Below are 26,821 nucleotides of genomic sequence, written 5' to 3'. Positions count from 1 at the left end.
GCCCCTGCTCCAAACAAAGAAAGCTATAGATAAGGAGGAGAAACCATAATGATAAGGCAGGAAACCATGAGGAAAAGAGCAGATGAATTTGAAAAAGAAGCAAGTAAAAATTTCTGTGAATAAAAATATAGTCATTGAAACAAAAAAACTCAGTGGATAACCCAAAAGTAAAGAGAGAATTTAATTCACTAGAAGACAAAGGGAGAAATTTCCCAGAAAGCATCACAGAGAGAAAGCAATGGAAAATATAAAAGAGAGGTTACCAGACATGGAGAACAGAAAGACAAAGTCCAACAGGCATCTGACGGCATTTTCGGGAAACGACACAGAGAATGGGGGAAAAGTAATGTTTGAAGTAATAATGACTGCATGGGCAGCATATGTGGCTCAACTGATAAGAGCGTCTGTTTACCATGGGAGGTTCAGGGTTCAAACCCAGGGACTCCTGACCCATGTGGTAAACTGGCCCATGGTAGCGCTCCCTATGCAAGGAGTGCCATGCCATGCAGGGGTGTCCCCCGCGTAGGGGAGCTTGCCCAAGCACAAGGAGTGCACCCCGCATTGAGCCACCCTGCATTGAGCCACACTGCGCAAAAAAAGTACAACCCACCCAGGAATGGCGCCACACGCACAGAGAGCTGACGCAGCAAGATGACGCAACAAAAAGAGACACAGATTCCAGGTGCCGCCTAGAATGCAAGAGGATACAGAAGAACACACAGCGAATGGACATAAGAGAGCAGACAATGGGGGGGAGGCCGAGAAATTAAAAAAAAAAAAAAAAAAGACTGCATATTTTTCAAACTGAAGAGGCATGATGAGTACCAAGAAGGAAATGAAAACAAATCCATATTCATCCTAAGGCACACCATAGTTAAAATTTACAACCACAAAGACAAAAAATCTAAAAAACAACCAGAAAAAAAATCAGATTACCTACAAAGGATTGATAATTAGCCTGAGAGTGGACTTCAATGACAAAAATAGATGTTAAAGGTAATGGAATATTTTCAGAATGCTGGGGGATAACTGGTAATTTAGAATTCTATTTTAGCTAGACAATCATGCAAGTGTGAAGGCAAAAGATAGATATTTTCAAAGACAATTTATGAATGAACTTTTAAAAAGATTTACTACAATAAAAAGAAAACCAAACAAAGTAGGAATAAGGAGGATGCAAGAGGCAATAATAAACAGACTCCAGTAAATGTTCTAGTTAATCTAAATAAACACTGACTATAAAATTATTGACTAGCACAGGATTAAGAACAAGGTGGAATTAAAATACTAGACAGTAACATGGAAGATGGGAGATGGAAAATAAAGGGTTATGAACTTTTTATAGTTTTGGAAGAGGACAGAGGAACAAATTACCTTTAAACTTTATGCATACTAAAATTCAAAGCTAACCTCTAAAAGAATACAAATGAGGGAAGCAGATGTGACTCAACTGACAGAGCGTCCACCTACCATATAGGAGGTTCAGAGTTCGAACCCAGGGCCTCCTGACCCATGTGATGAGCTGGCCCACGCACAGTGCTGCCGTGTGCAAGGAGTGCCATGCCATGCAGGGGTGTCTCCTGCGTAGGGGAGCCCCATGTGCAAGGAGTGCACCCCGCAAGGAGAGCCGCCCTACACGAAAAAAGTGCAGCCCACCCAGAAATGGCGCCACACACACACAGAGCTGATGCAGCAAGATGACGCAACAAAAAGAGACAGATTCCTCGTGCTGCTGAGAATGCAAGCAGTCACAGAAGAAAACACAGCAAATGCACACAAGAGAGCAGACAATGGGGGGGGCGGTGACGGAAGGGGAGAGAAATAAATCTTAAAAAAAAAAAACATAAATGAGATATATAACGTCTAAACCACTAGAGGAAAAAAGAAAAAATAAAGACAACTCTAATAGAAAATAGGAAAGGAAGAAAGGCAGTAAAGACAAAATAAATTATGCTTGAAAAAAAATGAAATACATAAAAGTAAAAAGTAATAGTCCTCCTCTTCAATACCTTTAGTGCCACATTCTAGCTGTAGCTTGCCAGACCCTTATAAAAGCATAAACATATAATAATCTGATTTAAAATGCAATGCTAAAGCATATATTATTCCCCTGCTTAAAAGTCTTCTTTGGCTGCCTATATGATGAAATGCAAACTATTTAGCAGGATATGCTAACTCCCTTTATGATTTGGCCTTGACAACCTACCTAGACTCATGTCCCACCACTACCCCACATATCTTTTTTTTTCACATAATTTTCCCTTTTAACCATTTTTATTTTATTTTTTTTAGTTTTGGGGGGAGGTTCCAGGGCCAGGGATTGAACCCAGGACCTTATATGCGGGAAGCCAGTGCTCAACCACTGAGCTACACCAGCTCCTCTACCCCACATAGCTTAATTCAAGCCATATCTACAGGAGTTCCTGATACAGGATTCGCTTTCAAGTCCTGATAAGACTGTCTAGAATTCCCTTCTCCCATCTTCTGAACTTGGCTGACTCCTAGAGTTCTTCAAAACTTTCTTTTAAAAAAAAAAAAAAAAAGCTTATCTGTGACAGTTTGACTTTCACCCACCCTGGGCACAAAAAATCATTCCTCATACCCAAAGCACTTTTGAACATACTTCTATTAGCCAAATGTCACTGCACTATAATGATTTAAATGCCCCTTTCCCCGACACATAGCAAGTGTTTCACAAATGCTTCTTGAGTGCAGGATGAAGACAGAGAAACCCTCGACAAACTCCGAGGCTGAGGTTACTCTCACTCGGCAACTTCCTCAAAGTCTGAAGCTATATCTTACCTCCACAATATTCTTGGTCACAGTAGATCTTCCTCTTCGAAGTTCATTTGCTTCCCTTTCTACAAAACAGAGTGGTACTTTTCCCACAAGGACCAGAGAATCACTAGTGTCTGGAAATATAAATTCAAGGCCCAGATCTTCCAGATTTTTGTGGCAACACCTAAAGAGATAACCCCAAACACAACTGTATTACTTCATTCACATTTCAGTATTGGCTCCAAATACTTCACACTTTCTCAAAAGCTGCCACAAGTTTTAAAAGTCATTCTGGTTTTCTCATACTTAGGGGTGTTTGTTTAGGATTTTATCAAATTTCCCTTTTTGAATTACAGTAATCTTCATTTATTTTCTCTTTTCCATGAGAGAATCAATTTATTTCTAAGTTCCTAAGTTTTACTCTTCAGTGAGGAACTGCTAACTTCTTGCTGTTGGCATTTAACAGAGCCTGGCACAAAAAAAAAGGGCTGAGAATGTTTTGAATCAGCATTAAAGCAAGGAGGTAATTAACAGCCCTAGGAACTGAGAAGTCCTGACCAACAGGATGTAAATACATGGATCTGCCTCTAATATAAATTATGCCCCAGGAAAAAAGATTTATTGGCAATAGCATATTCCCAAACCTGGAATAAACAGAAAATTCTCTCTTTTTTGTTTCCAATAATTTGTGCTGCCCAGAAGTGGGAAAACATCTTATCTTGTGACTCATATGATTTGCTCCATCCTTGCTTCCCAGTTTTACTCCTTTCCCATTATGATTATGGTAATGAAAACTAAGACTATAGAAAGCAGAATGGAAGCAATTACTGCAGTAACTTTGCTTTCAGAAAGAGCACAGCATAAACACCAACTTTTCCAAGAAATGTGTTCCAAGCAACTGCTGGAAAAAATTATCAGGGAAACTCCATCCTACACTCAACAGCTGTGATATAGTGGGAAGAAGAGCATTTGGAGTCAGAAGACCTGTGTTTGAATGCCTGCTCCACCACTTAATAGTTGTGACCTTGGACAAGTCATGTGACCCCTCTTGACCCAGGTTTCCTCATCTGAAAAAAATGGAACAGTTTGTTTATCCCTCACAGATATACTGTGAGAATTCACACTGTCAACATCCTATCCTCAAGGTGGTACTAACCATAAGAGTCTCCTCTGTTCCTCTGTCACTGTTACCTCTAAGGGAGGACTTATCGTGGAAGACAGTAATTTTTTCCGACCAGAGCCTTGTGGCTGTTGTTTCTCATAGGAATCTATTGGAAGAAAGATTAATGGAGTAAGAGCAAGAAGTGAAGCCTTCTAGATTCAGATGAAAAATGAAAAATCATAAGGCAAAGTCATGTTAGTTATTCTAGGGCTTAATTAGCTGTGTGTTTCATGTTCAGTTTTAGGCTTTGGATTTCCATGTTTAAAGCTGAACTAGTATATAATCGGCCTGTTTACTCCTTTTAGCAGTACTTTGCAAAGTAAGGCATATAAGACCAAAATCTTACATTCAAATGAAAAATGCAATGTTCCTGAAGATACTTCCTCAACGTGGTTTTAATAACAGGTGAATAATATGGATTACTGGGGAAATAGAATGGGTTTATACTATGGCTCAAGAAGGCATTCCTATTTCTTCAGAAGGGTTTCTCAGTCAATAAAGAGAATTAGTCAGTACTAGTCTCAAATGGTCCAGGGCCTGTGGCAAGTAAGCTTTTTTTTTTTTTTTTAAGATTTTATTTATCTTTCCCACACTGCCTGTTCTCTGTGAACACTCGCCGTGTGTTCTTCTGTGTCTGCTTGTATTCTCATTGGGTGGCTCTGGGAACCGATCCTGGGACCTTCCAGAGTGGGAGAGAGGTGATTACTCTCTTGCGCCACCTCAGCCCCCGTTCTGCTACGTCGTCTTCTTTTCTCTACTCTCTGTCTCTTGTTGCGTCATCTTGCTGCGCCAGCTCTCTGTGCCAGCCGGCACTCCTGCACGGGGCGGCTTTCCCATGCAGGGCGGCTGTCCTGTGCGGGGCCGCACTGCTGCATGGGCTGGCACTCTGCGTGGGCCAGCTTGCTGCATGGGCCAGCCTGCTGTCACCAGGAGGCACTGGGCATTGAACCCTGGACCTCCTGTACAAAGTAGCTGGGAATCCAATTGGTTGAGCCACATCCGTTTCCCACAAGTAAGCTTTTGAACACTGTTTTGGCCATAACTTTCCTAATTCTTAGGCTTATTTTTAATTAAAAAAAAAAAAAAAAAAGTGAAGACAGCAGTAATATAACCGCCATTGTAGTCCACTAAATATCTCCCTAAGCCAGGGATTCTTAACAAGGGGTCTGTGAGCTTGAATAAAAAAAAAAAAAAAAAAATTTGTGGGAATGTTTTGGTGCAAGTGTGATATATTTATTAAATAATATGCAGTATAGTGTGGACTGAGTAAAGGGTCTATGGTTTTCACTTGACTGGCAAAGGGGTCTGTGGAACAAAAAAGGTTAAGAACTCCTGCCCTTAGCCCTCACCTAACTATTGTTTTTCATTACCTGGCCATAGGAGTAAAGATTTTCCTGGTGTATGGCAGGAAAAACAGAGAGAGATGGGAGGTGATTATTAAGGGGTGGAGATTTTTTGCGTTTGTCTGTTTTTTGTTTATTATTTTTATTGGAATAAGAAAATGCCCTAATAATTATTGAAGTGATGAATACATAACTATGTGATTATACCAAATACCATTGATTGTATACTTTGGATGGACTGTATGCTTTATTAATATGTATCAATAAAACTGATTTAAAAAAAATTTTCTTGGTATTTTACCACTGGGAGAACACACTGCCTTATAAAGAGAAAAATGGTTAGCAAAGATAAAAAAAGCACATATTGACTTTGGAAGGATACATAAAAATTAATGAAAGCCGTTGCCTCAGGAAAGACTTCATTATAGTCTCTTTTCTACCTTTCACACTTTGACTTATTTGCTAATACTATCTATTCAAACACAAATTAAATTTTTTTCTTTTTTCTTTGTTAATTTTTGTTGTTGTTTTGTTTCTTCACAAATTAAATTTAAAAATAAAAATAATATATTGGGGCCTTCTGAGCTGCTGGTGGTCTCTGCCTCATCAGTCGTTCTAGGATGAGCATATCTTTGTCCTGGACATTATAATAAAGTAGCTCAATCCTTGTATACCTTTCAGTTAATGATAAATACACAGCAAATATGCCTTTGACTATGTTAATAGGACCCAAATGTTTGAACCAGTAAAGTGAACTTCTACATCTTATCAGTTATAAGGGAGGCAAACCAGAGAACTTCTGCTTAATTTTTTTCAACATAAAATGCATCTTTCTACATAAAGTCACAGTGAGAAAATCTTGCAGGTATACTATTCTGCTGGGGGGGTCTCAAATACATCCTAGTCTATCGGTAAGGAATGGTCCTTACCAATAAGAAGTTGCTCCAAACGGACCCGCTCATGGGCAGCATGCTGATCCACCAACACTAACAGGTTTCCACCTAGAAGACGAGCAAGGTTTACTGACCTTCAAATTTTCAGATCGATACTAAAAAGATCATGTTATAATGAAGGAGAAAAAAGGTTAGTTCAAACACAAACATAAGAGAAAATATACAGAACAATAACAACTGTACCTTCCATTTCCAAAAATGTTGAAATTATGGGGGAAACTTTAATGAATTTATCCCTGATGAAAAACTCTTTATTCAGTTTCATTTATAAAACAAGATTAAAGACCTACATTGCAAAGATTTAAATACTTATTTTGCTTAACTTAAATTTGATACAATGAATGGAGGAAGATTAAACAGCACATTATTATAATCAGCTGAATTTGATTTGCAAGCTACTCTGGAACCCATGAAGAACATAATTCTATTATACTTTAGAACAGAGGCCAGCAATCTTTTTATGTGAAGGGCCAGACAGTAAATATTTCAGGCTTTGTAGGCCATACAGTTTGTTACAACTACTCAATCATCCATTTGTAACAAATCAGCTACAGACAACATGTGAATGACTGAATGTACTTATGTTCCAATAAAACTTTATTTACGGACAATGAAATATGCATTTACATAATATAACGTTATTGTGTCACGAAATTTTTTTTTCCCCAGCCATTTGAAGATGTGAAAACCCTGGCCATACAAAAACAGGTAGTGGCTGGATTTGGCCCAGAGGCTATTGTGTGCCCTGTTTTAGACTCAGTCTTCTCAATTTTTAATGGGCATATGAGTCACCTGGGGATCTTATTAAAATGCAGATTGATTCTGATTCAATCTGGGATTCAACATGTGGCAACTCTAACAAACTCTAAGGCCAAGATACTAATACCACCAGTCGATGGACTGCTTTAAACTCTCAAGTGCAACAGGGACTAGAATGTCCTGATCCAAAAAGCCAAACCTCCAGGGAAGTCCCTTTCTCACTGACAGGAGACTGTTCTGCATTAGTACACTTGTCACCTGTTTTTTTTTTCAACCATGTTATCTTTCTCAGGAACATACTGAAAAAAGGAACTACTTATAGATACTTTTTTTTAAAGTTCATAATTTTATTACTTTTGGTTAAAAGGTTGAGGTTTATGGATTATACTGAAATAAAAATTATCTTTAATAAAACAATGTCTGTTTTCATTTTTTCTACTAAAATATTAAAAAAATTAATTCTATGATGCCATCAATTTATGGCATGAGAGGTTAAGACTTAAAGAAAAAAAGGAAATACTTTTTCTGACAACACAAACATAGGAACAGCCCCCAAATGCTGAATTTTAAATTCATTTGAGGACAGGGGAGTTGCAGCTGCTTGTGGGGAATACTGAACACCCTGTATTGGGGTAAATCCATGGAATAAATAATGAACTGTGAGAGAGTAACCCCAGACTCGAAACTAAAGCCAGTTACCAAGAGTCAGGGACCTCAAGCTGGCACCTGACTCTGGAGGAATGGTTTCTTTTTGTCTACACAGTATTCATGACATTTTCTATTTCTCAAATGCAGCAGAATATCTGAAGGTAACAGTAATCATGTCAGAAGCTTTATTTTTTATATTACAACATATATATGGAGGCTTCATAAGGGTAAGGGAAGGGGTTTTTGCCTCAGCATAAGGTCATAGCACCTGGCACATAATAAGTACTAAATACTTATAGAATGATTGAATGGATGAATGAATAACTGAATCCTTATTCTTTAGGATGTCATAACAACTGTATTTTGTTGTAGGTGGAGACTTGCAATATAAATTTCATCTATGGCATTAATCTCACTATAATTTAAGAAAGGATTTGTCCATTTAAAAAATATATGCAAAATATCAAAATAAAAGCAAGTCAATTATAGGAATAGGTTGATTTGGTATTCATGAGCTACAATAAAAACCACTTATATTCTGACTTTAGAAAAATGAATTTATCTAACAGTACTCTTTGATGGCATCTAATTAATCCAATGACAATTAAAAAATTCCAAAAGAAATTTAAATAGGTACCTTTTTCTTAAAACATCTGCAGATTTTGTGGCCAAGCCTATCTTAGGTGCCATTAATAGGGATTTTGGTATTTAACAACAAAGAATTCCAGGTAATCAAAATTTTAGAAATATCTAGTCATTTTCTAGACAGTAAAACTTACAGGAATCTGACCTCGACCAATTCCATATTTATGATAATTCTGACAGAACTTCAGGTTAATTTGCCTTTGATCTAATTGTGACATTTACTAAATACACATTGTAAACAAGATAAAAGGGATTATTTTAATATACAAAGAGCATTAACTGCTTTCAAACTTGAGAAGCATTTGCCTGCAGGTCCACTTCCACCGGTGCTCACGGCTCTCACCCTCCTCTCACTCTCACTCTCTTCCAGTCCCTCTCTTCCACATTAGGTCGGATCTGAGTCTCTTCTTACAATCTCTGTTAGCAGCCTTCCCCAGCTCTTCTCTGAAACAGCTGTCATAACTAAAGTTTCTGACCTCCACTGTCACAAAACCCAGCAGAAATGTTCAGTCCACATCTCAGCATTTGTCAGCCCCTATGCCGGACTGATTTGACTAGTTGCTTTTCTCCCTGTGCCATTTATCTTCCTACCTCCCCTTCATGTCTTCCATTACCATTTGAGGCAGGCTAATTTAGGAAAAGGGAAGATAAGTCTAAGACCTAGCAGAAAAACATGGCTGTGAAACATGTGGCCCTGGAACCCTGCCTGGAAACTCAAGGAGGCTACCAGAAAGACCCCACGAGAACCCCATTTGGAACAAGATCTTATTTGGGGTCAAGGAAAAGCCCCAGATATCCTCAAGGGGCCTCATCATTGGGCATCCTGGGGAAATGACGAGTGGGATAACCAATCAGAACAGCAAACAGCTGGGGCCCCTCCCCTAAACATTCATAAGGGGAGGAATAATTAATAGCATACAAGGTCACCCCACAAGCCGAATCTTGCCCTCTTTGCATAGAGGAGCCCATATCAAATCCTGGTGCAGGGAAGCAGATTTGGCTCAATGGACAGAGCATCCGCCTACCACATGGGAGGTCCAAGGTTCAAACCCAGGGCCTCCTGGCCCATGTAGTGAGCTAGCCCACGTGCAGTGCTGATGTGCGCAAGGAGTGCTGTGCCACACAGGGGTGTCCCCCGCGTAGGGGAGCCCCATGTGCAAGAAGTGCTCCCTGTAAGGAGAGCCACTCCACACAAAAAGAGTCCAGCCTGCCCATGAGTGGGGCTGCACACACGGAGAAATGACACAACAAAAAGAGACACAGATTCCGGGTACCACTGACAAGAATACAAGCAGACACAGAAGAACACACAGAGAGCAGACTACTGGGGGGAGGGAGAAGGGGAGAGAAAATTTAAAAAAAAAATCCTGGTGCATATTTCCATCCTTCTCTCCCATTTCTCAGCCGGCTCTATTCTTTCCCTCCATTTCTCAATATATTCTGTTTACTGGCCTAACTAAACTGGCATGTTCTTAAATTCTTTTATGCAACACAGCCAAGAACCTAGAGGAATCCAATACTTCCCCAGCTTCATTGCATGAATGGATTTGGTAAATCTAGCTGTTGTAATTTGTGGATTTGTTATTTTTGTCTTTCTGTGAAGCACATACACCGGACGTGGGGGTAAAGGAGTAGCTCCTGGTCATTCCCTTTATAACAGCACTGTCTGTTTCTTATAACTCAGGTGAGGTTTGGGCCTCTTGCTCCACTGCAAAAAACCAGCCTGAAGAAATGAGATGGAGGAAAGATTTCCTGGCCAGATCTGCTGGATTTTGAGGAGTGATTTTCTCTCTTTCCCTTGAAGGGAATCAAACTTATTTTCACTGGTACATTTAAAGTTCCCCAATTCTGGACAAGTGTCACTGCAATACAGAATGGTCAAAGAACCTAAACTTTAAACTCTGAGAGGTCTGAAATTTACTGTTGGCCACTGCCACATCTGTCTGGTATTTCAAAGGAATATTGGGTGGTGCAAACAGAAACTGAAGGGCGAACTTATTAAACATGTGAAACCTGAGAAAAAAATAACCTTAGAAGGCTATGAGAAGGACATCTGATTATTAATTAAGCACAAATTCCATTCTTACCTGCCTCACCATTCTCTTCAGTCTTAGTGCTCATTAAACAGGCAATAAATTTGTTATCCACTTGCTGAAGAACCTGCCATATATTCAGTAAAGATTAACAAAGGCTTATTTGCATAGAAAGAAAGAAAACTGTACATTATTGATTACTTAAGAGTCTTTTGCTTTATAGCTTTCGTATCTAAGATTGAGGTAAAGTGCAGATGAACCTGAGGGAGTCATCAGGGAGGACAGAAGAATGGGCAAATAAAGTGATTAGAAGACATAAAAGAGGAATATTTCCTAGGAACACAAACTAAGAGAGGATGGTATTAGAAGACATTCAAGAGGGATATGCTGACAAAACTTAAGAGTAGATCTGAAAATTTCCCAATAGAATAACTCTTATTAATTGGTAATATGACCAGAGAACTATTAATATGACCAGAGAATGCTAACAAAGAGGGCCTATACAAATCTTAATAATTCATGCAAAAGCAAGGAAAAAAATTTTGGAGAGACTAGTCCATGAAAGCACCACCTGTAGCTTCAGATCTTGATAGCTCTCTGCCCAGACACACGAGGTCCCCACAGTCTACACCACTCCCCCAGAGTCTATTTCTATGCCATCTGCTTGCTTGTTAGCTGTCACTATGTGAGGAGTTCATCTAGACCTGACCAACCTCCTAATTTGTTTCCACACTGAAAACAAGGAGACTGAGACAGCCAGAGTGGTATATAGAGGACAAAGTAGAAAACTAAGGAGAGAACAGGTCTCTTTTGTTAATGGAACTCCTCAACCTGGGGTCTTTTAAGTCCAGTCACCTGTAACCTCACATAATAGAGGGTCTTTTTAAAAGGACAATGTCTGTAGCATACTTCATTGATTTACAAATTACTGTCAAATATAAAGTCAGTGTAAATCCTCTGCAGAAACACTTTAACAATCCTTGAAATTCTGAGTCTGAATCTATAATTCATCCCTCTAAACCTGCTCACACTACTAAGGACATTAATTATTAAAATGATTAGTTCTTTGCTTTTTCTTTTGATAATAAAAGTTCCAGGGGATTTAAAAAATACATGTACCTTGACCAGGTGGTCTGTATCATTGAATAAATCTAATTTCACAAGAGTTATTCTAGTTTAGCCCTTATGCATATTTTATGAGATTTCAAAGTCAATCTTTTACCTGCACTGAATGAATCATTTCTTTGGTGAAGCGATAGGGGTACAAGATGTTGTGAATTTTAACTGCCAAACTCTCAGCCTGGCCACTGCTTACATCAATAGCAACCTAAAAAGACCCAGAACAAACATCTTCTAAATTTTTAATTTTTTATGTCTGCAGAACTGTTTTTTCAAAGATCTTAAAGTACATTAAAAACATTCATTTTCATAAAACCTAATAGAAGTGGGCTGAATTCAGGGATCTTATAGAAATTAAAAAGATTCTATGAATTATTAGTCATAAGTAATTTCTCTTTCTAAACAAAATTACTGACAAAGACCAATATTGTTTCAAAACAGTTTGTCTAAACTACATGTTCAAGTCTTGAAAGCCATTTTAACTGAAGAAAACAGTCATCAAATGCTCATCTGTTATGCACCCTCGTTTCAAAACACACAGTACGTTCTATGATCACACACGCTGAAGAGAGAACACCCAGATCCAATAAGGAGTTGTTCCTCCAGTAGAAGATGCTCTACTTTACCTAATGATAAGTTTTTTAAAATTTTATTTTATTACCAACCTGCATATTTTGCTTCTAAGAGTGGTAAACACATTGACTATTCATGCAACTGATAACACACATCTAGCCCAAAATGCCTGATCTCCCGGAATGCTGTGAATTTTGATTCCTCCTCTCTGCATTACATATTTAATTCCCAAATAAATTAATAAACAAACTTAATTTCCATTCAAAATGGCAACTTAGTATAGTCATTCCTGCCCATACCCAGTTTAAATGAAATTCAAATTTTAAAATACAGAGAACTGCTGCAGACCCACCTCTGGGAAACGGGCAAATACTGGATTGTCCCATTCTGAGAACAAAGACTGAAGTGATTCGCTACCAGCGGCATCATCCACAGTATCTAGGGCAAAAGAGGGGTGAAGTTGTCATCTAGAGCCTCAGGGAAAAGGGTAAATGGCATCTACTTGTAGTGGTGCAGGCTCAAGATGAAAGATCAGACACACTGTTCCAATAGTCTACAAATGTTCAGTGCTTGCTGTATCTCTAAATCATCTCGATCTGTTATGATTTAAACTAGAGTTGATGACTGTATATTCTGGCATTATAGTTCTTTCTCTTAACTATGTACAAAACATATTTCAGAATACAAACCCAGAAGAAACTGTGGCTCCAATTAGTAGGTAAAAATATCCCATACCTACTTTTTGAAACAAATAAAATTAAAAAAATATATATATATAGATGTCTGTAGCTTTTTTTCCTAAGAGTTCTGCTTAGATAAATTACTGCAATAAGGAATACAACTCCAATTGTTAAAAATAAGAAACATTTTCCCAATCATAAAACACCACAGACTGTGTATAATCACCCAGTGTTGACTTCAAGAATGGAAAAGTAATTTCTGATCTAAATGCATGCACAGAATTACTTTGTTCTGCTGTTAAACTGGACCATGGGGAATTCTTGGTTCCAGTAAGGCACAGCTGGCACTGATCAAGCTTATTAATGCATCCTTGCTTTGCTTTTTGAGTTAGGTGGTACATGTACTAGGTGTTGTGGCAATCTGTTATTGCCCCTACCTCTGTTATCCTGTCTCATCACAGTCCTCTCATCCCGAGCTCTAGGAAGGAAAGGAAGAACAAGGTCGCTTCTAAAAGGATGACACCTGTACTGATACCCTAAATATAAAAAAGAAAAATCTGGAAATTTGAACTCAAAATACAAATAAACTGTTAAAAACAAATGACATAAAATCTCTGTCTGTATAAGTGACTGAAAATAAAAGGCAGACAACTAAACACTAAATTGAGAGTTAGAAGTTCTTTAATGAGATTATACTGCTAATTTAGGAACCTAAATTAATACTTAGACCTATTATCCATCTCTACCAGACAAAATGAGGACCTAGAACAGGTCATAGAAGTTCTCAAAGGGGGGGGATTTTTGTATCAGGGGGACATTTGGCAATGTCTTGAGACATTCTGGTTGTCACAACTTGGTGGAGAAATGTTACTAGCTTCCAGCAGAGGCCGAGGATGCTGCTAAATATCCTATAATGCAGAGAAGAAGCCCCCACAAGGAATTAATTCAGCCCAAAATGTCAACAGGGCTGCAGTGGAGAGATCCTGTGTTAGACAGTGGTATTGACTTGTCATCCTTCATAGCTTGGTAAAGCCTTTCCAAATCTCCAACTTATGTCTTTCTATTCCCAGTATTTGTCTCCATTATAACATTTATCTCACTATAATTATGTCTCAATAGTTGCCTTCCCTAGTAGTCTGTGAACTCCTGAAAAAACAAAATTGGTTAATCTGCAATATGGCAGTACCTAGCCCAGTATGAACAATAAAAAAGATACTGAATGAATAAATGAATAGAATGAATAGAATAGAATGAATGAATGGTTCTCAGTTCTTAGTTCAAACTCCAAAATCTGGTAAAATCTAGGCCCAATCTACCCTTCTCTCTGAAGGAGAATCCGATTTGAGTTTTAGATATAATGTTCAATTTGGCAGTACCTGAACAAAAGTAAAACATGGAACTACTACTTCAAAAGATAAACCTATTGGACAAAAACTAGACAGAGACATGAATTTGGAATGAAATAAGGTTGTGTCACTGATAATAGAAAGGACTGACACATTTTGGAAAAAAAAAACTGCTAGGGCTTGGGGACATGGCATCATTCCTTAAAATTAACTTTATAGCCTCTCTTCTGTATAGTACAATTGACCTCTTAATTTTTTATTTTTTTTAATTTTATTTATTCTCCCCCACCCTCTGCCACCTGTGCTCACTGTCTGTTCTCTGTGTCCATTTGCTGAATGTTTTTCTGTGTCTGCTTGTCTTCTTGTCTTCTTTTTAGGAAGCACCGGGAACCAATCCTGGCACCTCTGCTATGGAAGAGAAGCACTCTATCGCTTGAGCCATCTCATCTCCCTGGTTTGTTGTATCTCTCATCATCTTTCCTCTGTCTTTTTTTTGTTGCATCGGCTTGCCGTGTAGGCCAGCTTTCCACCATGTGGGCCAACTCTCTGTGGCGCAGGCCAGCTTGCCTTCACCAGAAGGCCCCAGAAACAGAACCTGGGACCCCCCCATATGATAGACGGGAGCCCAATCATTTGAGCCACATATGCTTCCCTTAAAAATTTATTTTATATAATGTTTTTATGTATGGGTCCACAATGACCTAATGTCTTGCTATACATCAGACATTTCCTAAACATTCTATGTGAATGGAGGGTGCTTAGGAGTCATCTTTTCCTGGAACTTGTTACAGTACCAAAAATACTTTTTTTCATTATGAACCTATAAGTTAATATGATCCTCAAAAATGTACTACAAGACTTGCTAATCTAGAAAAGTTAAGTAGATGTTTTAAAAATCTAGAATAATTTAACAGGAGCAGATGTTTATGCTGGATGTGGCAGCCAAGATTTCTCCCTTTGTTTTAGCAATAACCATAGCACAGTTTAATGTAATTCCTTTATTTTTTGGCACCATACGAGAAGCTGTTGCATTTCAGGGAGATGAGGGGTCAGCACGTCAGACTTTTACCTCTGATAAGCATTCAGTATAAATCAGGACACAAAATTGCATAGACTGAAAACCACATGGGTCTTTGAGAGCAATCTGACAGACTCAGGAGCAGTATTAAAAAGCCAAAGGGGGACTGTGGGAGGATGGTGGTGTAGGAAGCTCCAGGAACCAGTCCCTCTACCAGAATAACTATTAAACTGGCAGGAACTGTTTCAATCAACTATTTCGGAACTCTGGAGTCCAGAAGAATACTGTTAGTTTCCAGAGAAGAGTAGAAGGAAGAGGCTGATTAATTACAGGAAATACCAATAAACTGCTCTCTCCCTGGGGCAGTTACCAGTACTCATCTCCCACTCCCACAACAGGCAGCAGAGGGAACCTGTCCCTGGCAAAGCTTGCTGGTGTCAGATATGGACATGAAAATCCACTTCCCCAAGATCCAAAGTAGGCATGGGCCAAACACTGATTCTGCTTTTTATTAGCTACTTGATCGCTGGGGGACCCGGCTCCAACCCAATAAAAGAGACAAAGATGGCACACAGTGGTCACAAGAGGTTCTAAGAGGAGGGAGAAGGAATAATAGGTGTAACATGGGATACTTTGGGGACAACAGAATTGTCCTGCATGATATTGCAATGACAGATACAGGCTATTATACATTTTGTCAAAACCCATAAAATTGTGTGGTGCCAAGTATAAATTATAATGTAATTTATAATATAATTTATAATGTAATTATAATATAATATAGTACAAGATTAGTAGCGATACTTCAACATGTGTTCATCAATTGTTAAAAAATGTACCACATTAATGAAAGATGTTAATGGGGGAAAGTGTGGGAGGGGGAGAGGGTGGGATATATGGGAATCCCCTATATTTTTGTTCTAACATTTATATCATCTAAAGCTTCTTTAAAATTGAAAAAAAAAAAAAAAAGACGTGATTCCTCAGAGCCGCACAGGACAGATGAAGAGCTATATTTGATGGGCAGACAAGAAAGCACAAATTTGGGGGGCCATGGAAGAAGTGCTGTGTGCTTGTCCTGGCCCCTCCCTCATCCCTCTGGAACTGGCTGGTATCCCTTTGTGGTCCCTGTGCTTGTTCCTGCTGGGAAAGACTGACTTGGGAAACCCCTCCCATGACCACTCTCAGAATTTAAAAGTAGTGTATGAAACAACTGAGGCAGACAGGCTAGGCAAAGGCTTACCTGCTTTAAATCTGGCAGTGGAACACCAGGAGAAGAAGGTCTGTGTCTTGCGAAGTGGAGGGGCATTCAAACTCCTGTAAACAGGGACACTCCTAAGCACTAGCAAGCACAAGCTCAGGACAAGACATGGCCCAGGAAAGAGGAAGAACCCCGCACTGTGCATTTATCATGGCTGGAGTTTCCTGAAAGGAGGGCTGACACTCAAGAATATCTGTCATATCACCAGCTAGTTACAAACTCAAGAAATAGATATGTCAGGGAATAAATTCCACAGTTAACATTTTAAAGTAACAAAATGTACAGTGAACAACAAAAGATTATAACACAAAGAAACAGGAAATGATGGCTCATCCAAAGGAAGAGGATAAAAATCCAGAAAACACCAAAGAAGACTGGATTGTGGACACATCAGACAGAGACTTTTAAAAAATGATCTTGGCAGTGCTCAGGAAGATGAAGGACAGTACAAAGAAAGAACTATAGGATATCAGGGGGAAAAAATGAATGGGCAATATGAGAATCTTAAAAGGAGAAATTTTGAAAAAGAAACTGTACAGCCATTGGAGCTGAAGACCACATAACTGAAATGAAAAATTTCCATGAGGGTTTCAACAGCAGACTGGAGCTGGCAGAAGAAAGAATCAGCAAACCCAAAGACCAAACAATTGAAATGAGTCAGACTAAGAAACAGAAAGAAAAAATTATAAAAAGTGAAAACAGCCTAAAAGGCCTCTGAGACATCAAGCATACAAATATATGCATTATGGAAGTCCCAGAAATAGAAAGAGAGAAAGGAGCAGAATTCAAAGAAATAATGCCAGAAAACTTCTCAAACTCAGCAAAAGATGTGAATATGCACTTCTAAGAAGCAAGCCCAAAGAACACCAAACAGGATAAATTATACCCAATCACATATTAATCAAACTATCATATGCAAAGGACAAGGAAAAAGTTGCTTGAAACTCAAAGTTGCAAGAGAAAAGCAATGTATTATGTTTAAGGGAGTTCCAATTAGATTAAATGTCAATTTTTCATCAGAAATCATGGAGACAAGAAAACAGTGGGTTGAAATACTTAAAAGTGCTGAAAGAAAACAATTGCCTACCAAGACTCTTATATCTGATGAGACTTTCTTTCAAAAATGAGGGAGAGGGAAGAGGATGTGGTTCAGGCAAATGGGCTCCCATCAAAATCCTCCCAATAAGAAAAGCCAGGGGCGGCGGACTTGGCCCAGGGGTTAGGGAGTCCATCTACCACATGGGAGGTCCCTGGTTCAAACCCCAGGCCTCCCTGATCTGTGTGGAGCTGGCCCATGAGCAGTGCTGATGCGTACAAGGAGTGCTGTGCCATGCAGGGGTGTCCCCGGCGTAGGGGAGACCCATGCGCAAGGAGTGCGCCCCATGCCCAGCACAAAAGAAAGTGCAGCCTGCCCAGGAATGGTGCCGCACACACGGAGAGCTGACACAAGATGACACAACAAGAACAACAAAAAGAAACACAGATTCCCGTGCCACTGACAACAACAGAAGTGGACAAAGAAGACGCAGCAAATAGACACAGAGAACAGACAACCGGGGTGGGGGGGGAAGGGGAGAGAAATAAATAAATAAATCTTAAAAAAAAAAAAAGAAAAGAAAAGCCAGGAACAGATGGCTTCACAGGGGAATTTTACCAAACATTCCAAGAAGAACTAACACCAATCCTGCTCAAACTTTTCCACAGATTTGAAGAGGAGGGAATATTCCCTCATTCATTCTACAAGGCCAATATCACCCTCATATTCAAGTCAGATAAAACCACCACAAGAAAATTATAGACCAATATCTCTTATGAATATAGATGCACAAATCCTCAACAAAATACTAGCAAAATGAATCCAACAGCACATTAAAAGAAGTATACATCATGATCAAGTGGGATTTATCCAGGTATGCAAGGATGGTCCAACATAAGAAAATTAATTAATGAAATATACTACATTAACAGAACAAAGAGAAAAAACAAACCTAATCATATCAAGTGACATACAGAAAAGGCATATGACAAAATACAGCAACTTTTCTTGATAAAAACACTTAGAAAACTAGGAATAGAAACAACTTCCTCAACATGATAAAGTTAACATCATACTGAATGGTGAAAGACTGAAAGCTTTCCCTCTAAGATCTGGAACAAGACAAGGATGCCCACTGTCATCATTGTTATTCAACTTTGTACTAGAAGTTCTAGTCAGAGCAATTAGGCAAGAAAAAGAAATAAAAGGCATCCAAATTGGAAAGGAAGAAGTAAAACTATCCCTGTTCACAGATGACATGATCCTATACACAGAGAATCCTGAAAATTCCACAACAAATCTCCTAGAGCTAATAAATATATTCAGCAAAGTGGTGGGGTAGAAGATCAACACCCCAAAATCAGTAGTGTTTCTATACACTAATGATGAATAGTCATTAGAAGAAATCAAGGGAAAAATTCCAACTATCTAGGAATAAATCTAACCAAAGATGTAAAGTTCTTGTACTCAGAAAATTACAGAATGTTGCTAAAAGAAATCAAAGAAGACTTAAATAAATGGAAAGATATTCTATGTTCATGAATTGGAAGACTTAATAGTATTAAGATATCAATTCTACCCAAAGTAATTTACAGATTCAATGCCACCCAAATAAAAATTTCAAAGACTTTCTTTGCAAAAATGGAAAAGCCAATCATCAAGTTTATATGGAAGGGGGTCCTGAACAGACAAAGCCATCTTGAAAAAGAAGAAAGAAGTAGAACTCACACTTTCCAATCTTAAAACTTATTACAAAGCCACAGTAAACAAAACAGCATGGCACTGGCATGAGGACAGACATAGACAAAAGGAATCAAAATGAAAGCTTAGAAATCAACCCTCACATTTATGGCCTACTGATTTTTGACAAGGGAACAAAGACCAGTAGGAATAGAAGACAACTAAATTCCTTGGGAAATAAGAGTTTCCTCAACAAATCGTGTTTGAAAAGCTGCATTTGACCCCTATCTCACACCATATGCAAAAATCAATGCAAAATGGATCAAAGACCTAATTATCAAACTCCCTGAAGAAAACGTAGGGAAGCATATTTAGGACCTTGTGTTATGCAATGGTTTCTTAGACTTTACGCCCAAAGCATAGGCAACAAAAGAAAAGACACGAAAGAAATACTTATGATCTCAATGATATGAAATAATTAGAATAAGCAAACTCATAGAGTCAGAATCTAGAATATAGGTTACTAGGGGATAGGTTAGGGTTAGGTAATAGGGAGTAAAGGCTTAAAATGTACAGAGTTTCTGGGACGATAGAAAAGTTTTAGTAGTGGATGGTGGTGTTGGTAGCACAACATTGTGAATATAATTAACAGCATTGAATTACATATTTGAAGGTGGTTTAAAGGGAAAATGTTTCATTGTATAAATGGTAGTAGAAATTTTTTAAAATCCATAGATCTACACAATACAGAGTAAAACCTAAGGTAAACCAAGGCCTATAGCTAATAGTACAATTATAAAAATGTTTTCATCAACTGTAACAAATGTACCACTCCAATGCAAGGTGTTAATAAATAGGACGTTTTATGGGAATCCTTTATTTTATTCATGATTGCTCTGTAAACCCACCTACTTCTCTAATACCAATAAAAAAGACAAGCCAAATTTGAACTGAAACAAAAGATTAAAAACAAAAAAGGATTTTCTTCTAATATTTAATTGTTTGAAGTTACTACAGTGATTACCTTTTTCGGTTTTTCAGGAAAAAAACTGAAAAACATATTGAAAAGTAAAGGTCTTATTTAATCATAAATCAGAGCCTCCTGATAGAAATATTCATCCTAGAGAGAAATTACAAGTTGATTTGCAATTATATTCATAAAATGTATCCTTTTAGAGCATGTAAGTCTTCTAATATTGAGGCACATTTAACAGTTATCCTCTTGGTGCAAAACCAAGATTACAGGGAAGCAGATGTGGCTCAGATGACTGGGCTCCCGCCTACCACACAGGAGGTCACTTGTTTGGCTCCCAGTGCCTCCTAGAGAAAGAAGGAAGACGAACAGGCACAGCAAGTGAAAACAACAAGGGGGAGGGAAGAAGTAAATAAACACAACCTTTTAAAAAATTATATATATAAAAAAATTAAGATTACAGCCAGATGGCCAGATAGAAATCAGCTTTACTATCTCCCAACATTTGGCTCCCAACACACTGCCAAAACTATACCACTTTTAATACTGCCTGAGACCTGAGAACTCAGAGTCCTAGTACAGGATCTAAAACAGTCTTGTGGTATGATGTGAAAGTCACATTATTGTCTTTCTGAATAAAAGCTACTTCTGGCGACAGACTTGGCCCAGTGGTAAGGGCATCCATCTACCACATGGGAGGTCTGCGGCTCAAACCCCGGGCCTCCTTGACCCATGTGGAGCTGGCCCATGCGCAGTGCTGATGTGTGCAAGGAGTGCCCTGCCACGCAGGGGTGTCCCCTGCATAGGGGTGTCCCCTGCGAAGGGGTGTCCCCTGCGTAGGGGAGCCCCACGCGCAAGGAGTGCGCCCCATAAGGAGAGCTGCCCAGCGCGAAATAAAGTGCAGCCTGCCCAGGAATGGTGCCACACACACAGAGAGCCGACACAAGATGACCCAACTAAAAGAAACACAGATTCCCGTGCCGCTGACAACAACAGAAGCAGATAAAGAAACAAGATGCAGCAAATAGACACAGAGAACAGACAACCGGGGTGGTGGGGGAAGGGGAGAGAAATAAATAAATCTTAAAAAAAAAAAAATAGCTACTTCCACCACAAGCAGATCAAGGCGATTAGCATATGTATTGTAATAAAGTGCATTTGAAGACTAACTTATGCAAGTACATAACCTATATTCCAAAAAAAAAATTAGTCAAGTCCTTTCTGAAAGTAAAAAATTCATAAATAGAGTACTATACTGAGACATAGATTCTACTGGGAAATCTTAGGATGACTGCAGGATCATTCTGGCCCTTACCTGGGAGCTGCTACAGAGGGCAACTTTATAAGAATATCATTAGTACTAAAGGTGCCTTTAAAGATAAATTCCTAAAAGAGTATATTTGTGTGTTTGGGAGGGAGGGGAAAGAAGGGTAGGGAAACACTGTGATCTTCCTAGCTATTAGTACCATTTTTATTAAAATTTGATTATCTCACCCTCACTCTTACATATAAACATCCATGTACACACATATACATGCACTTCCATCCTGTACCAGTTTTTGATAGTATTCCTAGATTTAAATAGTTTTGGACCTAGAGAACCCTCATATACCATAAAACATGTTTTATAAGTAATTTTCAAATGTTCTATCTGCTGAGATAATCTCTTTGAACTGTGAGTATTCTGCTTCTTGACATTACACCCATCTTCAAAAGCATTTAATACCAGTGAACACTAAATACTTACCATTTTCATGTATAACACTCACAGCCAAAGTTGTCAGGTCTTGAGTACAAGCAGCCCGAATATCCTCAGTAGGAGCAATGAATGTGCTAAGTCCAGTTATTTTGTTGATGTAAACCATTCTTCCCATGGCTACATCAAAATGCTGCTGCCAATCCAAAGAACATGTGTTTGACTCTTCATTTTGAGAACAAGCTCCTGCTGTAGATTCCTCACTCTGAAAACAAGCTCCATTTTGGTTAGCTGTGGAATCTTCTTTGTGACTCATGACCATTTGACTGGGAGAGTCAGGGCTTCCTATCTGCTGTTCTGAAGGTATGGGAAGAACACCTGAATCTTTATTGATAACTTTAGGAGAATTATTACAGGATAATTCCAAAGGGGTTTCTGGTATCACACAGCTCTCTGTTGTATTATTGTTAGAATATGTTTCTTTGTCTTTACTGATGGAATTATGCTGTGCCACAGAGTCTGACATTTGGATGATGGCACTATCTGTTTTTTTATGCTCATTTTTAAATAACTTAAAAGAACCTAGAGTTAACCCATTGCACAAGTCACCATCATTCCTACTAGAATCTGATTGTGGAAGTTCGTTAAAATGACTCGTTATCTCCATTGTTTGAGTGTCTCTTTCAGAACCCTTCATTCTGGATAATTTAGAGGAGAGTGATTCAGGTGACTTTTCAACATTCAAAGGTTTTCTGTTCAAGTGAAATAACTCCTTTGGAGTTACAGGACTTTCTCTCAAACAAGGCATGTCTGGTTCCAAACAGTCTTCTTTCTTGGAGAATGGAAACCTCTCTGAGAAAAGGATGTGACCTACTGGCTGACAATTACCATTTGAATCATTATGTTTCAAAGTACTTATTTCACAAATATCAGAGTTGTCTAAATGGTTCTTGTCTTTCGGTGGAATGTCAGGTTCAACTAGAGGACTGAAATTGGTAGTGATTTCAAAATTATTTTCCTCACCTTCTGTATTCAGAGGATTTTTAACCTTCCCATATTGCCTCTTAAACTTCTCTAAAGATCCTAGCTGTGAATTCAAGCTTAGCTTCTTAAGAGCTGTGGGTTTGGAGGAATCAATCAATTTATCTGCTTTCTTACCGTCATTTGAAACATGTCTAAACCAAGGAAAAGAGGAAGATGTATCAAATAATAAGCAACCTGTATATGATTTTTCACTACTTTCCTGAAAAACAGCAAAACTTTTATAGGTTGCAGTAGGCTTGTTCTCTAGCCCACATCTCATATTTGTTCTGGAAAATTTTTTGTTGGGCATTTGAGCAGATTCTCCACTTAAAGTACTGGTTAAATCTTTCATGTTTGGCATCTCAAGTGAATGGCATGTTCTATTTCCAAATGATTCTTTGGCACTCACAGGACCAGGTCGAACACCAGTTGTAAATGAAGGTTCTGTTTCAGTTGATTCAGTTTGCTTGTTTTGTACCACATGAGTTATAAAGCCAGTGGAACATAACTTAACTTGTCCATAACTAAAAATACTTTTTTTTCTACAATTGCCAGATTCTTTTTCTCTTTTCTCTTCTTTCTGAGCATCATGTGCTCTCAATATTGTCTCAAAAGGCAGAGGTTGGCATTCCATTTCGGTAGCATCTTTAATTCTCTCTAGTTGATTCTGAATTCTATTACTTTTCAGGATATTGGCAGCCATACCATTAATAGTACTTACGTTCTGCATTTCTAGACCTTCCCCATGAGCCTCAAAATGATTTGGTGCTTGAAAAGGGCTTGCAAACATTTCTGAACTAGTTCTACAGAGATTTTCTGAAGAGTTCATTTCCAAGCAAGTTTTTTTATGTTTTTCATTTTCTTCTGATTCTGATGCTTCAACTGTCTCTTGTTCTAGAATACTTGACTCTGAGCAAGAGCTATCTTTGTTTTGTAAAGATGACTCCATCATTCTAGTATGGCCTGGGCCATCTTGTTTATAGGTAGACAAAAAGGAATCATTTGTTTTTTTTCTGACATCTTCTGAACCTCTAGAATTCTGTGTGTTTGTATTTTCTGTAGTAGCTTTTCTTTTCACAGCTTTTGATTGCAAATTAAACATTTCATAGGAATCCAAAATATTATGACATGCTTCCTTAAAACTGACCTGGTCACATTTCTCCTCAGAGGACACAAGCTTCTGAAAAGCAGCACCAAATAAATTAAAGTCATTATCTTCACTAAATTCCTTAATATCCTCACCTGAGATTTCCACAAATAATTTTTCTTGCTTTAAAAACATTTTCACTCCTTCCTGAATGCAAAACAAAAGAGTATCCCAGTTTTGAAACTCAATTAGAGTTTTTGCTGGTTCCATGCATACATCATACTCACAGAATTGGCACTTCACATTGATAACATATATCCCATAAAGTTCTGGATTAGACCTATGGCGAGGACTTGAGTTCATTTGCCTACTAGCAGAACCATTCCTTGGCTTGCATATAATACTTTCTTTCCTTAATAAAAAGTCAATGAGTTTATGCAACTTTGTCCTTAAAACCAGTCTTCTGTTTACAAATAAAAACTGCATATTTTTATTGTAATGTGCTTCAGAGCTGATATATCCACTAAGCTCAAACTCCTTATGTTTAAATTTTATTTCTCTTAACTTCTGGGATCTACCAAGTCCATAAATTTGACAAAACCGGGAACATATGTCTTTGGTTTTAGGAAGTTGAAGAACCATGGAACCAGAAACATCATTTCGCAATGAGAAAGAAATGGAGGGGTGCATAAGTGAGAGAGCTTCTACTCTCTGCCTAACCTTCTCAAATTCCAGTCGAGGATCCATGCATTTCCTCCTTACAGGTAGCTGGTAAAATAGGTTATACACTGTTACTGTTGTCCCAGCACTTGGTCTAGTCAAATCAGCTTCACAAGCTTTCAGGGCTTTTCCATTCTGAAACAGTTTCACAAAAGTTTTCATTGTTCTGTTTTTCTTGGATGAAATTTCCAAAGCACTGGCCATGTCAGCTATACTTGCCAAGGCTTCTCCTCGGAAACCATAAAAGTTTGGGTTCTCCAAGTCCTGTATGGAGCTGCATTTACTGGTGAAATAACGATTTCCCACCTTGTCTACATCATCATTCCCCATCCCAAACCCATTGTCTATCACTTGAATTTGGAAGGTTTCCATATTCACCCTGACAGCCACACATTTTGCTTCAGCATCAATACTGTTGAGGGCAAGTTCCTCAACGCATTGGCCTAAGGAACTTATGGCCAAACCAGAACGCAATTTGGCTTGTACTTCATCTGACAAGCACTTGATCATGGCAAGTATAAACTGGTGAGAATGCCAGGCGGTGGATTCCTTTTCTGACTGGAAATAATTGCCTATGGGAGGAAAAACACACAAACACCATCAAAGCTTCAGTTACATAGGACTACCTATTTTTCTCAAGCATTATGAAGAAATATCATTTGATGCAAATGAAATTAATAAAACCAACTTGTAACACATAACAAAAATGTATAGCTCTGATCTCTAGGCAGACCACACAACTCATTTTTGGTGCAACTGATTTAATATCCAAAGTAGCATTTGTAATTTCATAATTTTCACTGCTCCTTTCTAAATCCCACATGCCCTAAAGGGAAATCATAATCACACTTGAAGTTGACCTATAAAGACAGTATTCAGAATTCTAACTACTTCACCAAAAACAGATGCCCTAACTAAATTCAGCTAAGAGACATTAGCTAGATATTATTCATGAAAAAGTTTCCAAGCTAGTTTCATAATATTTATACATTACACAATAACCATGACTTAGAAAAAAACTTATAATGGAGTGTTACCATTGTAATATGGAAAGTGAAGCAACAGGAGGAAATTGTTTAAAAAATCAAACTTGTATCAAGGAGAGATGGATATTTAGAATTTATTATTATAATTGGTTAAATGCAGTTTGTGTAATTCTCAGGGGGAAAAGGCTGGGAATGGGAAGGGATGGGGCAGGAAATTTCCTTTTCATTATAAGACTTTCTGAACCATTTGATTTTGAAACTTTGTACATGATATTACTTTGAAAAAAGTTTTTAGGTCATTATTATTAATACTCTTTTGGTCTTTCCAGATGCTTCCACGGCCACAGACTGTCTAGTAATAATAATGTGACGGTTGCTGGATTTGATTTTAAGGTCTTTTGCAAGTTAAAAAAATTCTAGTGTAATTAAAGGCCCTCCTTCCCTCTTCGTAGATAAGAGATCAGCCTGAGCTGTACCTCTATCAGGTGGTACAGGGCTGGATTTTCAAGCTCAAGAAAATCAGGGCTATAATTCAAGGCCCAACGATTTCTAATGAACTTTGTAGCCGGCAGCCAAGGAGGGGTACAGCTTTAATAAGAATCCCGGCTGATGTAAACCCAACGCAACGATTTTCTGATTACATCCCAGTCCTTTCAGGGTCAAAACCCTAAGACAACCGTGACAGCTCCGTCCGGGTTCAGGACTGAGCAAGCCCCACGCGCAGGTCAAACGGCTCCGGGGGCAGACCCAGCTTCCAGCTCCGCCCCACCCCCTCTCTCCGCCCGCCCCCATCCCCGGCAACTCGCAGCCCTAAACTCGGGCGCGCCCTAACGTGGGCGTTCGCTTAGAAGGGAGGCCGCACGGAGCCCTTGCGGGGTCCGAGAAGCTGGCCCGCAGCAGTCACTACGACCCTTCTGGTGCTAGAATTCCCAGGACCATCCTTCCGCCGCGTGCTTTTCCCCAAGTCACCTCGATCGGCACTTCACCAACTCGGATACCAACCGCCTTGCCCGCCGGACGCACGCACACCGGCTCTCGAGGCCCGTGCACGCGCAAGCCCAGGAGCATGCGCAACGTTGGGGACACCCCAGTGCGCATGCGCACCAGGTGGTGCCAAGTTGCAAACTTGTCTGTTGGAAGATCACATTCATACTTCCAGTTTTCACTTCTTATGCCCTTTTGGAGTGATGTGAAAGGCCGTTTTTAGTAGTTTTTACTTTTGTTTTTATGTTTTTCATATTTTCCCTTTCCCCGTTTTTTTCTCCTTTGCATGGACTACCATATACTTCACTATATAGTTAA

General features: G+C 38.8%; 1 protein-coding gene across 3 annotated transcripts in view; it reads right to left on the bottom strand.

Moving 5' to 3' along the window:
- MLH3 (mutL homolog 3) overlaps positions 1-26,616 on the bottom strand; it is a 36,390-nt gene extending 9,774 nt beyond the window's left edge. The window contains exons 1-9 of one of the 3 annotated variants that reach the window (XM_004455169.4): positions 26,489-26,608; positions 21,755-25,105; positions 13,131-13,229; positions 12,366-12,451; positions 11,544-11,648; positions 10,376-10,448; positions 6,213-6,284; positions 3,935-4,046; positions 2,803-2,962 (exon numbers count right to left, since the gene is read on the bottom strand). In XM_004455169.4, coding sequence (XP_004455226.1) covers positions 2,803-2,962; positions 3,935-4,046; positions 6,213-6,284; positions 10,376-10,448; positions 11,544-11,648; positions 12,366-12,451; positions 13,131-13,229; positions 21,755-25,043 — 3,996 coding nt within the window. In that variant the 5' untranslated portion in view covers positions 25,044-25,105; positions 26,489-26,608. Of the gene's footprint in view, positions 1-2,802; positions 2,963-3,934; positions 4,047-6,212; positions 6,285-10,375; positions 10,449-11,543; positions 11,649-12,365; positions 12,452-13,130; positions 13,230-21,754; positions 25,106-26,488 lie in introns of all 3 variants that reach the window. The other 2 variants (XM_004455170.3, XM_004455171.4) reach the window with 2 other exon arrangements.
- Between the last annotated feature and the right edge of the window lie 205 nt (positions 26,617-26,821).

The sequence above is a fragment of the Dasypus novemcinctus genome, chromosome 3, assembly GCF_030445035.2.
Source record: "Dasypus novemcinctus isolate mDasNov1 chromosome 3, mDasNov1.1.hap2, whole genome shotgun sequence".
Taxonomy (NCBI): Eukaryota; Metazoa; Chordata; class Mammalia; order Cingulata; family Dasypodidae; genus Dasypus; species Dasypus novemcinctus.
Note: the sequence above shows the minus strand (reverse complement) of the source record. Positions and strands in the feature narration are given on the sequence as shown.